We start from the raw sequence: 15,022 nt of genomic DNA on the forward strand, positions 1-15,022 counted from the left end.
ACCGGGATCGAATCCGGACGTGATGGACCGAATATGTCGACCCCCGTCCCTCGTCACCCGGTCGCTTTATTGAGGGCCTGGCCGAACCCACGATGGCGTGCTAAAAGAAAGCGGTCCTCTTAGTGCCCACAGGGCGAAAGGAGTTTTAAAAAAAGTGGTCAAAGACCCGCTTTGTTCAAGGTCAATTCAAAGTCAAATCCGTAGTTATAAAGAAATATTTTATAAATAAATTTATTATAAATATTATAAAAAATGCATTAAATAAATAATTAAATAATAAATTGGTAATAAAATAAATTGAATATTGTCTACGTGTACTTTGTGAAACGTGGTGGCGCTGTAGTATTTATCAATTTGTTGACGAGATGCAAAAATGTTAAAACGTTTAAGCAGACTTTTTAAACGAAAATTATTTTTATTAATTTTATTTTTATTGTTATGCTGTTATTGTATTGTAAGCTTTATGAGACAGGTATCGATTTTTTAATAACTTGTTAATATATAAATGATATGATTTAGTGGAATTGTTTAATGATCTTAGCGTAACTTCTACCAAACCGTACGGTTTGCGGGTGTGAATGACATTGTTGGGACCTTAGATTAACAGAGACGTAGACCACGCCCTTAGGAGCGAAAAAGTCAAAGGAATCGTACCTTTATATGTGACCTTTGATGAGATACGGCTCCCGAAATCCCCACTTCCGGGCATTTAGTCGTGCTGCAAGCTCTGCTGTCTCTCGCGTGTTTAACACGTCAGACAGTCCCGCACGGTGTTCGGACATTTTAACGATATTTATTGGTTAAGTATAAAGAAAAATCCGACACGTGACCGTTTGCAAGATATTCGTTTCCAAATGTGGAGCCCCAAAGTTCCCCGTCTTGCTTGCGGACGTTGTGTTTGCAAACACGTTATATGTTGAGCGTGGTGACTAGTGCCTTTAATATAAATAATAAATGCATTAACTTCTACTGACCAAAAACAATTTTTATCTAGAACTGGTAGTACTGCTATTCTCCGTGCACGATCGACGCTCCGCGCGGGGTCGTGCACTTCGGTACTCGCTATCCTTGAACCTTGCCTCCGTGCCCTCTAAAACTATGTAACGTTGAGTACTTCGCCGACGGTCGAGCGAGCTACTCGAAGCCGGAATAGTCGCCCGCGCCGAATAGTTAAACACGATACGCACGGCGTGACTCCCGGTTGCCTCCTCGAAAAAGTCAATTTTGGAAGGCTATATCTTGCAAATGGTTTATTTGGCTTTTTTGCTTCCGAGGGAATGTTCTGTGGCTCGGTTAAGGTCCCGACGATATCGTTCGCATTTGCAATTGCGCCTTGTCGGTTCCTTTTGCAATTTATTCATAGTTTTAAACTGGGCACCATTGCAGATGTGATTCATTTAATAATTAATACAAAAATATGACACGGCACTTGCATTTGTAGATGATACGTCCTAATCCTTGAAATAAATACACACCCTATTTTTAATAAACAAAATAAAATTTTAAATACATGTGTAGGACCATAATGAAGACCTGTATAAACGAGCGATTATTTATTGAGACGTCATACTGCAATTTTTTTATTACAATGCTCTTAATTTTAGTAGTGTCTTGCCCCTGTACGTCATATTTTTCTTGTTAACAATCGAGTCTTGTCAGTTGTCTATCTTACTCTGTTTGGGAGAAAAATTTAGAATTTAAATAATGTGACTTGTGGTCCAAACCGAGTTTGTATATAGTGAATCGGAGCCTTTTGTTCCTAAGCTTTCCGTATCTGGTCTCAACTTTTATCTATCTAGGCCTGCCAGTGACCAAGCGGTTTTCGTACCCCGAACACTGGGAGTTCGTGGGTTTGCGTCTCGCTTGGACGGGCTGACCACGTGGAGTTTTCTGGGTTTTCTCCATGTCTGTAATGCTTAGATGCCAATTTCCCTTAAAAAAAAAAAGACCTCCCAGAAGGCATCCCCTTAGGCAGATTGCCCAAGTTGCATTGCCAACTAACAAACAAACTTTTATCTATCTAACTTTATTTTCAAGATTAAGGAAGACAGACAGACGGATGCCAATGGGAATTTATAGGTCTGCAATTTTTGAAAATTGTAGCCCAATAAAGCACCCCTGTACTTTTAAAGAATCTATACCAGATTTTCAAGCTGTACTGTATGGTGATGGGTGAATTTATAATTACCCCAGGCAACTCTATTTCTTTCTGCTATAATTTTTTCAAATGTAATTATTATATTTAATAATAATAATAATAAAAGTTACATTTATTACAAAGTATATTCATTTTTGGATTTTCATTGTGAAATTAATATAATAGAATTTTGTGTAATTGACTAGTAATTTTTAAGTAAGTTTTATAAATTGCATAGCATGGTAGTGATATGCACAGTCTATTCCTTGCAATTAAATTTTTAATTTGATTATCTGATTTGCTTGTGCCAACGATGTATCTGACATCTAGCAGTATTTGCGCGAACTACATAATGGCGGCTGCTATGGGTACAAAGTCTGTGGTCTGTTAGAATTAGAAAGTGTTCAACCTACAATGGTAAATAATATGTATTGATGTGAATTTGGATGTAAGTCTAAAGGTTCATCAAACTCGGTACATATGCGAACATCCCGAAAAAATAAATTACTGCGAAAAAAGTGGGAAACTTCACTGACAAAAGTGGGAAACTTCACTAACATCTAATTTTGCTGTGCTTAAAATTCTTTTATTTTTACAAACGTTTTCAACCTATCTAATATAGGCCATCGTCAGGTTTAATATTATAAATGTTCCAAAATGGAACGTACTGTTTTTGAATATTTTACATATTTAAAATGTTTTTTTTTTAATTTATCTTTAAAGTAAATTGAAAGTGTATATATTAAATAAATAAATAAAAAGTAAATGTCTTACCTTATTAAATTTTTTTTATAAAAAAAACTTTGTTTCATAAAATGCATCAATGATGAAATATTCTCAAACTGCAAATACTTTATAAACTAATAGGAGACATTATGGTAAGAAGTTATAAAATATTAAAACAAACAACATACATAAAGTATTATTGTTATTTATGATTGTAAAAAAGGGAAGGCACTGAGGTCGGCGTTATGTGTGCGTTTTTTATTCGCTTGTGCCTTCCCTTTTTTACAATATAATATTTTGGCGTGATCGTCAGCAAATTGATTGTTATTTATGAATTTTATTTTTTGAAATTTAAACATTCAATATATATATTATACTCTAAATAGTTTAGATTGTTTCCTATTNCATCTAAAAATAAAAGAATTTTAAGCTCGGCAAAATTAGGTGTTGGTAAAACTGAAGTGAATTTGTTGCTAAGAGGTGGATAGATATGAAGTTATGTTTTAGCATTTCCTCTCCTTATAAGACATCTTTTTCGATCACCCACATATTCTAAAATCTCACAAAGTGTAATCATGACTTAAACAACTACAAAATCAACTAGGATTAATGTCGTACACAAATACAGATAAAACGTTTTCACTTTAGAGAGAAAAGATATTAAAAAGACAACACACACATGTAACTCTTGTATGTTGCCACACACGCTATACCCTTGGTGGCAGCCATTTTGTCGACTCATACGCCACCTATATTTACTGACACAAGTGAATAGATATTCTGGTAGTCTCAACTTCTTCTTCTTACTTTAATATCTAAAGCTTTATTAATGATTAGTATTATAATGAAGCAAAATTTTAGTATACTGAATTTATTCTGTTTCCTAAAAATTATAAAAAGTTCCAAAAACAGTAAAGGGATTTTATTAATAAAATCCAACAAAGTTTTATCTGGAACAAAACATTCAAGACAAAATTTTGACTTTGAAATTTTAAATGATGATACGAGCCATTTAACATCATTTAAAAATTGTTGAAGTGTTTTTTTATAAAAAAAACTTTGTTTCATAAAATGCATCAATGATGAAATATTCTCAAACTGCAAATACTTTATAAACTAATAGGAGACATTATGGTAAGAAGTTATAAAATATTAAAACAAACAACATACATAAAGTATTATTGTTATTTATGATTGTAAAAAAGGGAAGGCACTGAGGTCGGCGTTATGTGTGCGTTTTTTATTCGCTTGTGCCTTCCCTTTTTTACAATATAATATTTTGGCGTGATCGTCAGCAAATTGATTGTTATTTATGAATTTTATTTTTTGAAATTTAAACATTCAATATATATATTATACTCTAAATAGTTTAGATTGTTTCCTATTATGTTTATATTTTTTGTTTTGATGATCTCTATATAGTTGTTGGACTATGTTACAAAATAAATAAGAAAACTTTAAAAGCCAAAGAATGATGATAATCCATTTATATATTGTAAATTCTTAAGGTAGCTGTTTTCTTAAAAGCACAAAATAAAATTGTTTTCTACTGATTTCTAATCTTATGCCTGCTTTATCATTATTATTCATAGATTTATATAATAATTTATCATAGCAGTATATTTTTATAAAAAATAATTTGTTTTAAACGATTTATTTTCATTAGTCTCTCATTATAATAGTTTAACTGTTATGTAAAGAACTTATGTAAAATAATTTCTACAAAAGAATTACACACGTGTTTTAAAACTTATGATGCAGCACTTGCAATATCATAATTTGGATGTATTCCATACCAACAGGTCTCTCTGCTTGAGTATTGGTGAGCACTTTCCATCTATTCTCAACCCATGTTCAACTGCTATATGTATCTTTTTCACCAAATACTTACATCTATTGCTTTGATTTCTAAAAATCCTACAAGTTGTGTATTACCTTGTGTTAGATGTTAATTAATACTGTTCTTGCTATATTTGTCTGCATTCATCTACAGTTATACTTTTTATAGCTATCATTACTAGCAGATATCTTTGTCCTTATGTTTTGGACACATATACACGTATATATGTTTTTCTTGTCAATCATTAACAAACTTTAAGTTAATGGCAAGGTTGAGGCCGAAGTTTTAAACGCAAAAACGTGTACATCGGATGTTAAGCCTAAAGTTTGACAATGGTGTTTGGAATGTCGGGCATGATTCCACTGACTATCCAAACACCATTGTAAAACTTCTAGGCTTACAGGAAAGCGGCACTGAACGTCCGGACGACGTATACACTTTTGCACTTAAAACTTCGGCCATGACCTCGCTAATAATTGCAGAAAAATTCAATAATGCAGTACAAAAAGTTATCTTAAAAAATTCTATCAATGAAAGTATATAACACATTTATTATTATATTAATAATTAAGATTACTTCAGTCTAAAATCAAATATATTTAAAATTTAAATAAGCTCTGTCTGATAATGTTTACAGATCTTTTGTCTAAGAAAATATAAATTTGTTATTAAAAAATTTTGTATTGAAACAAAAATTATTTTTGAAAAATCTAATTAAATATTGAATAGTTTAATATGCAAAGAGTATACTTTTTATTACTGAATTTTATACAGTATTTCGTATATTCATATTATTTTCTTATATTTCAATTAAACTGAATAAGCCAATTTCAACTTTTCACACAAATGTATACTTGATTATGTAATGGATTTTTGTACAATATTGACTAGCAACATTCTCAAATATATTATTGAATAAATATATTTTATTGTGACAGCTAGTCAATTAGTATTTAGAACCTTAATTGAGAGTATGCAGTTTGTAAGTAAACATAGCGTGACATTGCCGTATCGTGATAGAATTGAATTGGAGACAGAAGGAAAGAAGCTATCCCTGCACCTGTTAGGCACAGAAGAGGTGATTCTTGTACAGTAACTGATGGACGTGGACAGGTAAACTTTGCACTTGTCGCCACATGAGAGGCTATCCTCATACCTGCAGGCCATGGGTGAGAATCTTTGCACTGGCCAGGTATGGAGAGATGATCCAAGAACAAAGCAGTCAATGGCAATTCCTATTTTTTATTGCATTTTTGGATTCCACATTCAATTAATGGAAAATGGCAAAGTGTAATCAAAGTCTATCAAACAGATTTTGAGAACGAACACAATCACAATTCTGTAAGCCTCACAGAAGAAGCTTTGCTAATGGCCTACATCAAATATAGTTAGTTAATTAATGCTTCTAGTCCTTTAAATATTATTGTATTAATATTAATCTATTGTGACTATAATCTGTTAGTAAAATTTATATAATAAGTTCTATTAATAGATTATAGTCACAATAAACTAATATTAATAAAATAAACATAGTTGTTTTAACAGCTGTGAAATTTAAATTTGATATTAAAATAATGGTTTTACTTTTAACATTGAAAAATGTATTACTTGGAATTTATTTTTGTTGAGATCTGATTTAAATTAATTTACTTTTAATCAATTTTTCTATTGAGTTTTAAAATATAATATAATTCTCGTTTTTAGAATTTTGCTAATATAAGATTTATTTGAATGTAGACAGACAACTCAAGTTCAGACATTACCGACATTCGTCTTCCGGTACCATCTTTTAACTGGCATCCGCCGTATGATTTTATTAACAATGGAACCGGTAAAGGATCAACTTGTCGTAACTCAATACAAGGAAAAATTTTAATTGCTGATGATAAAGGTAAAAAAAGGAAATTGGGCACATTGATTTTCTGTTTAATTCTAATACAATAGAATCCATTTATTGTACAGTAATTACTTTAAGACTTTTCAAATACTGATGATGGTAATTGGGGTAAGTAAAAGTGACTATATTTAGTGATAATTTTATTCTAATTTTATTGACTCTGATACCAAAAAGATATATTAAAGCAATTCAAAAATATATAACTTGAAGGATTTATTAAATTACCATTATAATTAATTTTGTTATGGTTATAATTACTAATTCTGTGGATGTTAAATGACCTACAATAATACCTGTGATTACAGTAAGTGAATTCTACTTTATAAAGATATAATGATTATGATTTTAATATTTAAACTATTATAATTTTTAAATACTTTCTTTTTTGTACTTGTAATATTATCATCATCATTATGCCTAAAATTAAAATTATTTAATTGCAGGTTAATCATAGATTAAGTTATTGTTTGGATAATTTTTTATCCAAAAATCACAAAAATGATTTTTTATAGAAAAAATTATTTAATATTTTGTATTAGATAACCTAAAATAATAATTATTTGAAAAGTGATTAATTTAGAAATTAATTAATATGGGTACAAAGGTATGCAAATGTATTTAATACATACTTTTTAATTTTTGTGTTTCTTTATATTCGTAGTAATGTGTTTATTTCAACAATCAATAAGTTGCTATAGTGCATATCAAATAGAAACAATAATTTTTGTGTCAACTAATTAATTAAACATAAGTTTCTGTGACTATTTTAGTAATTTAAATAATGTAATGATGTTTATATAGAAATAAATCTCTTGTCTTAGCAACCAAGGAACAATAATGAAAAACATAGAAACTGTATAGTTTTTAAAATAAAATTCTATTTTTTTTTTAAAGGATATGTATGCGAAAGACACCATGTGCTGTCCAATGGATGTTGTAATCCAAAGGCTTCGACGGCAGAAAAATATTTGTGTAAAACGTGTCAGAGTAACGGTTGTTGTTCTGTTTACGAACATTGCATCTCATGTTGTCTGCAACCTGAAAAGGTGAGTGAAATTTATTAATTTTGAACATTTTAATTATTTAATTTATTGAAGTGAAATATTTTATAATTAAAAAAAAATATTAAAAATTTTAAAATTTGTAATTACTTTTGTGTGTTAATGCAAACAATTGTGAGAGCCATTGTACTTTTAAAAGTTTAATTTCATGTTAATTACTTACACTATTTTTTTTTCCCTTGAAGCAATTTAAATACACTATTTCTAATTTTTATTTTCTCAGAAAATATAATAATTTTGTATTTAATATCATTCTTCTTAAAAAGTGTCTGTGAAATATGTGTGTGTATGTATATATAATTAGTTAGCTAAATATAATTTATGGTTTTACAACATATAGCATCTCAATATGTGACAGATTTTTTATTTAGGCTGCAGTTTGAAAAAAATTGTAGATATATAAATTTCCACTGTCATGTCTGTCCGTCTGTCTTTCTTTAATCTCAAGAACAGAGTTAAATAGATTAGATAGATGAAAGACGAGACTAGATACAGAAACCTTTGGCAGGAGGACGATTAACTATATAAGAACTTCCAATGCAAACTGGAAGTCATATTTCAATTCAAAAATTTTCCCTCGGAAGGTGTTAGATAGACGACCAGCATGACTCTATTGTTAAAGGAAAAATATGATGTATGGGGTGAACCACTACTAATTCAAGGTGGAGAGCATATATTTTAAATTAAATAAATTACAAATATGATTAAAAATTGCAGCCCAGCATTGTGATGATGTCTTAATAAATAATTGTTTAGCTATATGTTTTTTCAAATTAAGACAATGTTATCAGTCATATCAAAGACCAATCATATATTTGGGAATATCTGCTATTTGAGTTAATAAGTTAGAAATTATTCCATAAACAAACAAACACACAAACACACACACACACATATATATATATATATTTGTGTGTGTGTATATATATATATTTGTACACACAATAATAATGCAATAAATGCAATATTCAAATAAAAACAAATCTTAATTAATTTGCTAATTTTCCAGGATAGTTTTGCAATGGATGGAGATATGCTGGTAATNATTGAATAAAACGTTATATGAAAAAAGAGATATTTTCATGCTGCTTGTATGATTAATTTCATACAAGCAGCATGAAAATATCTCTTTTTTTGTAATATTATAAAAACAATTTTATTTATTTATGTAGAAAGCATTATTACAAAAGATTTTGGAAAAAGCATCCGAAGCATTCAATGTATTATTTGCATCTATAACCGATCATTTTGAATTATGTCTTACAAAATGCCGAACATCTTCACAGGTTAGTAAAATTATTATTAATAAAAATTAGAAAAATATAAAGTATAAGTGATTTAAATTTGAATAAAATGTATCATTATAGTTGAATTCAGTCACTAGCTTTGATTTTTTTTTTACCAATTGTATTAATGTCATGTCTAAGATTATTAAATAATATACTAAAACCTTCTGGTTAGAATTAGGCATTGTTTACATGTAGGTTTATTTCCATCTGTAAAAAAATATAATAATTACATGAAAATTTATTCAAATATATTATCTTTCTATAGCATATTTAAAATTTGCATCATCTCCCTTCTAACATGCAAATTACAGCTTGTTTTGCACATTTTGGCAGGACAATATGTGGTACTTGGTTGGGGCTCTGGAATATATTAGTCTTTGCTACTGTGCATTTTTACACCTGATCAAGATTCATGAAACAAACTGTAACAACTATGCCATGTGGATTTTGAATAGAAATTATTTCATATTTTTATCAGTTTGTCATTGAAATACATTCATAGTGATTAGTTTATTGTTATACTAATCAGATTGCTTATTGCCACAAGATTTTCAAATGGTACTTAACCAGCAGAGGACCTATGAATGAGAGAACTTTTAATTGCTTAATAATAAAATAATTACTATGGTAACATTCCAATGAAAAAATTAATGTAGATCTAAATCATATTTTTTTCAGATAGAATAACTGGTAATATACTTGCAAGAACTAGACTTGAATGCCATTCTAAGTACAGAGTCCATACAGACCCAGAAAGTCAGGAAATAAGATTTTTAGCTGAAAAAGTCATGGAAAGTTAGGAAATCTGCAAATATCGGGGAATCCGTCTGTCACTCATGCTCCTTTTTGATCTGAACATGTTTTTAAATTTGGTTCAGTATAGGGAGGTCTATGAAAACTGGAGCGACCAAACAAATGGCAAGATTTGTCAAGCTTATATCTCGTAAACTATAAATTATAGTTTCATGATTTAGATTTTGCTGGATAGAAGGTTTATGTCCATATTTAAAATGGTGGGTAATGAGGTATGCAGCTGTATTGTTTGTTTATTAAATTACGGAAACACAACACTTGGGCGATCTACCTAGGGGGATGCCTTCTGGGAGATCTTTTAATGCGTAACTGGTCCCTATTCAGTGTTATACGGACATGGAGAAAACCCGGAAAACTCCATGTGGCCCTCTTGTCCTGGTGAGGTGCGAACCACGACAGAACTTCCAGTGTTCAGGGAACAGAACTGTCAGCCACTGGTAGGCCATGCAGCTGGAGAGGGGTAGAAGTGCATAAACACTGAAAACAATGATGTGATGTGACATTGGGAAGTGAAACTTTGGATAGAGAAGAGATAGGACATCGAAATTGGCGTCGATTTGTACAGAATGACAGGATCTACAATATTATTTAGCAATAATAACTGATAACATAGAATTTAAAATTTAAAAGGAATTAGTAAAGCCCAAAATGACTAATGCTGAACAATGCAGATTTTATAGAGTGTACGAAAATCAAGTCTGTTAATTCCTTCGTGACTATTTTGAGTGTGCTGCCACATGAACCAATAGATATTAACTTGGAATGTGATAACCACCAAGATTTTATTCATTTACAACTTATCGTTTCTCTAGTATTGTATTATTAGACAGATTTACACCTTAAACGATTGTGATTATGAAACTATTGAGTGGTAGTTTGTCACTCACCTTGATAGTGTTATGCTGGAATATCCTTAACAATGAATGTTTACTCTATAAGGCACATAACAACATAACCATAGTGTCATTCCAAGTTTTACCAGTGTTTAATTGTTGAGATATTCAGATACCACTGGATAGCCACATCCTCTACATAAATACTCATGTTATACTGAAGAGGAATCACTAAAATACAATGATTTGAAATGCATATATGCTACAGTGTGAATAAATAATGTTACAAATACTTGCATAGTTAATTTAGTTACTGCAAGTCCAGGCAATTGAAATTCAGAACAGAATATTGTATCAAATTGTTTGGTTTATGAATCAAGAAAGAAATAAGAGAATAGAATTCTTATCAAAAGTCAAATTTAAAAATAAGAATTTAGCAACAGTTATTTTAATATATTAATTTGTAAAAGAATTGTATAATGATAATTAAACTTTTCAAATTATTATGCTAAATTATTTTTGAAAAATCTAATTAAATATTGAATAGTTTAATATGCAAAGAGTATACTTTTTATTACTGAATTTTATACAGTATTTCGTATATTCATATTATTTTCTTATATTTCAATTAAACTGAATAAGCCAATTTCAACTTTTCACACAAATGTATACTTGATTATGTAATGGATTTTTGTACAATATTGACTAGCAACATTCTCAAATATATTATTGAATAAATATATTTTATTGTGACAGCTAGTCAATTAGTATTTAGAACCTTAATTGAGAGTATGCAGTTTGTAAGTAAACATAGCGTGACATTGCCGTATCGTGATAGAATTGAATTGGAGACAGAAGGAAAGAAGCTATCCCTGCACCTGTTAGGCACAGAAGAGGTGATTCTTGTACAGTAACTGATGGACGTGGACAGGTAAACTTTGCACTTGTCGCCACATGAGAGGCTATCCTCATACCTGCAGGCCATGGGTGAGAATCTTTGCACTGGCCAGGTATGGAGAGATGATCCAAGAACAAAGCAGTCAATGGCAATTCCTATTTTTTATTGCATTTTTGGATTCCACATTCAATTAATGGAAAATGGCAAAGTGTAATCAAAGTCTATCAAACAGATTTTGAGAACGAACACAATCACAATTCTGTAAGCCTCACAGAAGAAGCTTTGCTAATGGCCTACATCAAATATAGTTAGTTAATTAATGCTTCTAGTCCTTTAAATATTATTGTATTAATATTAATCTATTGTGACTATAATCTGTTAGTAAAATTTATATAATAAGTTCTATTAATAGATTATAGTCACAATAAACTAATATTAATAAAATAAACATAGTTGTTTTAACAGCTGTGAAATTTAAATTTGATATTAAAATAATGGTTTTACTTTTAACATTGAAAAATGTATTACTTGGAATTTATTTTTGTTGAGATCTGATTTAAATTAATTTACTTTTAATCAATTTTTCTATTGAGTTTTAAAATATAATATAATTCTCGTTTTTAGAATTTTGCTAATATAAGATTTATTTGAATGTAGACAGACAACTCAAGTTCAGACATTACCGACATTCGTCTTCCGGTACCATCTTTTAACTGGCATCCGCCGTATGATTTTATTAACAATGGAACCGGTAAAGGATCAACTTGTCGTAACTCAATACAAGGAAAAATTTTAATTGCTGATGATAAAGGTAAAAAAAGGAAATTGGGCACATTGATTTTCTGTTTAATTCTAATACAATAGAATCCATTTATTGTACAGTAATTACTTTAAGACTTTTCAAATACTGATGATGGTAATTGGGGTAAGTAAAAGTGACTATATTTAGTGATAATTTTATTCTAATTTTATTGACTCTGATACCAAAAAGATATATTAAAGCAATTCAAAAATATATAACTTGAAGGATTTATTAAATTACCATTATAATTAATTTTGTTATGGTTATAATTACTAATTCTGTGGATGTTAAATGACCTACAATAATACCTGTGATTACAGTAAGTGAATTCTACTTTATAAAGATATAATGATTATGATTTTAATATTTAAACTATTATAATTTTTAAATACTTTCTTTTTTGTACTTGTAATATTATCATCATCATTATGCCTAAAATTAAAATTATTTAATTGCAGGTTAATCATAGATTAAGTTATTGTTTGGATAATTTTTTATCCAAAAATCACAAAAATGATTTTTTATAGAAAAAATTATTTAATATTTTGTATTAGATAACCTAAAATAATAATTATTTGAAAAGTGATTAATTTAGAAATTAATTAATATGGGTACAAAGGTATGCAAATGTATTTAATACATACTTTTTAATTTTTGTGTTTCTTTATATTCGTAGTAATGTGTTTATTTCAACAATCAATAAGTTGCTATAGTGCATATCAAATAGAAACAATAATTTTTGTGTCAACTAATTAATTAAACATAAGTTTCTGTGACTATTTTAGTAATTTAAATAATGTAATGATGTTTATATAGAAATAAATCTCTTGNACTTAACATTTCCAAAACACATATAATTTTTTGGGAATAATCTGTATAAACTATGCTATAAACAAAAAATTGTAGGATTACTTACCGAGTGTGCACCGTTCAACGTCGTTGTTGCTTAAGCTTGTTTTCGTCGCAGAGCAGCGCAGCAAACCGTGGCCGCGATTTCTGATGTTATTTTTCTGCGAAAACTTCGTTGAACTTTGGAGACATCATTAATAGAAATAATTTTTATGGTTGTTGAATAAGAAATGCTTCTTTCACAAGAAATGTATAAAATTACAGTGCTGTATTAGACTTACAGTACCTAATTTACATACTGTACAGACGATAGTAAGCTCAACTTACTCGCTTAAACTCTCCGTAGCATGGCGCTGGATGGCGGAAAGTAGTTCGGCTGCTCGTCCGCGATGACGAGTTGGTGATGACGTTTTACCGCGTTTTACATGTCCCTTTTAGTGTCTTTATACGAATATTGTCGCAATTTTTTTGCTCTGTTATAGGAACCCGCATTATAGGTAGTCTACTGTATAGTTATTTCCTAGTGTAGAGCACTTATTTAGATAGTTAAATTTTTATTTTCACATTTAGGTGTAATTTTTGCAGACATTCCTGTTATAATTCTTTAGCTTTTATAGAAAACTACAAAGAATAAAAGGAGGCATCAACTGTGCAGGAATGCTTGATAAATATTTTGCTTAATTTTTAAAATATTTTTACTGTTTCTTTCTGGGCTGCTTAATTAGTTAGTCTAAATTCTCTGTAATTAGTCTTTAATACTATTTTTTGTAATAGGTTTTTGTTTTGTATACAACTACGTTGTACTCTGTCTAAAATTTTTAATTAATTAATAATTTTTTAATAAACTATATTCTTTTTATTTGATGTTGTCATTTTTATGTTTTGTTTTTACTTTTTTAAGTGAATATAAATGCAAAAATTATGATTTCATATGAATTCTTAATGATCATGAATTAATTTATTTTCCCATTGATTGTTAACTTTGATATGTGCAGTTTTGATATACGTTGTATACTTGTGGAACCAATTAACCTCATATATTGAGGATGTTACTTGTACTTATTTTTCATTTTAATAATTAATTAATTTTAATTTTTTAAGTAAGAAGTTTATTTTTCAGCTAAGAAGTGTTGTAGAAGAAGATTTGGCAAGGAAAGTTAAACCCCAATTGAATGATATTTCTCGAAGGCAAGTTTTGATAGAATTACTTGGTCCTCAGTTTACAAAAAAGTATATTCCTAATCAACCAGGGGATCCATTTCCAGTAAGTTGATTTTTCTCAGCGAAAATATAATTTTTATTTTATTGATATGTGCAAATATTACTGCTATTAATAAAAGCATACAAATTCTTAATGACTATAGCATACTAAGTTGTATTAAAAACATTTTAGTGTATAAATTAGTGTATTTTAAGAAAAAGAATGGCAACTGTGTTAAGTTATAATAATTTACAAAGCATAAATATAATAGCATTATGTTAAATTTTATCAATACTGTTGTTAAATCAGTAGAAGTATTTATAAAATTATAGTATATACAGTAGAGCATTGATTATCCGACCCTCGATTAATCGTCACATCAGTTAACTGACCGTTCTAGTCGGCAAATTTCAAATGTCCGCTAGTGATGTGGCACTACAATATTTGGCTACGTCTTGGCTACTTTAATATTATTTTTGTTAAATTTTTGCGTGTTTTAGCTGGCATCAATGGCTCAACCATTGAAGGGAGGCCAATATTTAAATGACACCTAATTTTCTAATTATGAGTGGTTGGTTGTTTCGTGAGCAATAAAATAATTTTAAAATAATTTTTAACGATACAATAGCGACGATTATTATTTTAAAAAATTTGTTATAGGCTTAACATTGGTGAA

General features: G+C 29.3%; 2 protein-coding genes across 2 annotated transcripts in view; both read left to right on the forward strand.

Annotated features, from left to right (window-relative positions):
- Positions 1-335: 335 nt before the first annotated feature.
- Positions 336-9,752, forward strand: LOC111623762 (UPF0454 protein C12orf49 homolog). Its single transcript, XM_023366463.1, has 5 exons — positions 336-472; positions 6,441-6,594; positions 7,495-7,646; positions 8,834-8,947; positions 9,629-9,752. Exons 1-5 carry the CDS (start codon positions 374-376, stop codon positions 9,635-9,637), a joined length of 528 nt encoding a protein of 175 aa, XP_023222231.1. The 5' UTR covers positions 336-373; the 3' UTR covers positions 9,638-9,752.
- A 4,418-nt stretch (positions 9,753-14,170) lies between these two features.
- The window catches only part of LOC111623708, a 62,307-nt gene continuing 61,455 nt past the window's right edge, over positions 14,171-15,022 (forward strand). Inside the window, exon 1 of the mRNA XM_023366396.1 lies at positions 14,171-14,409. The gene's annotated coding sequence lies outside the window, so the exon portion shown is untranslated. The remainder of the gene's footprint in view (positions 14,410-15,022) is intronic.

This window comes from Centruroides sculpturatus, unplaced genomic scaffold (genome assembly GCF_000671375.1).
Source record: "Centruroides sculpturatus isolate CEXI.00-Female unplaced genomic scaffold, Cexi_2.0 scaffold49, whole genome shotgun sequence".
Lineage (NCBI taxonomy): Eukaryota > Metazoa > Arthropoda > Arachnida > Scorpiones > Buthidae > Centruroides > Centruroides sculpturatus.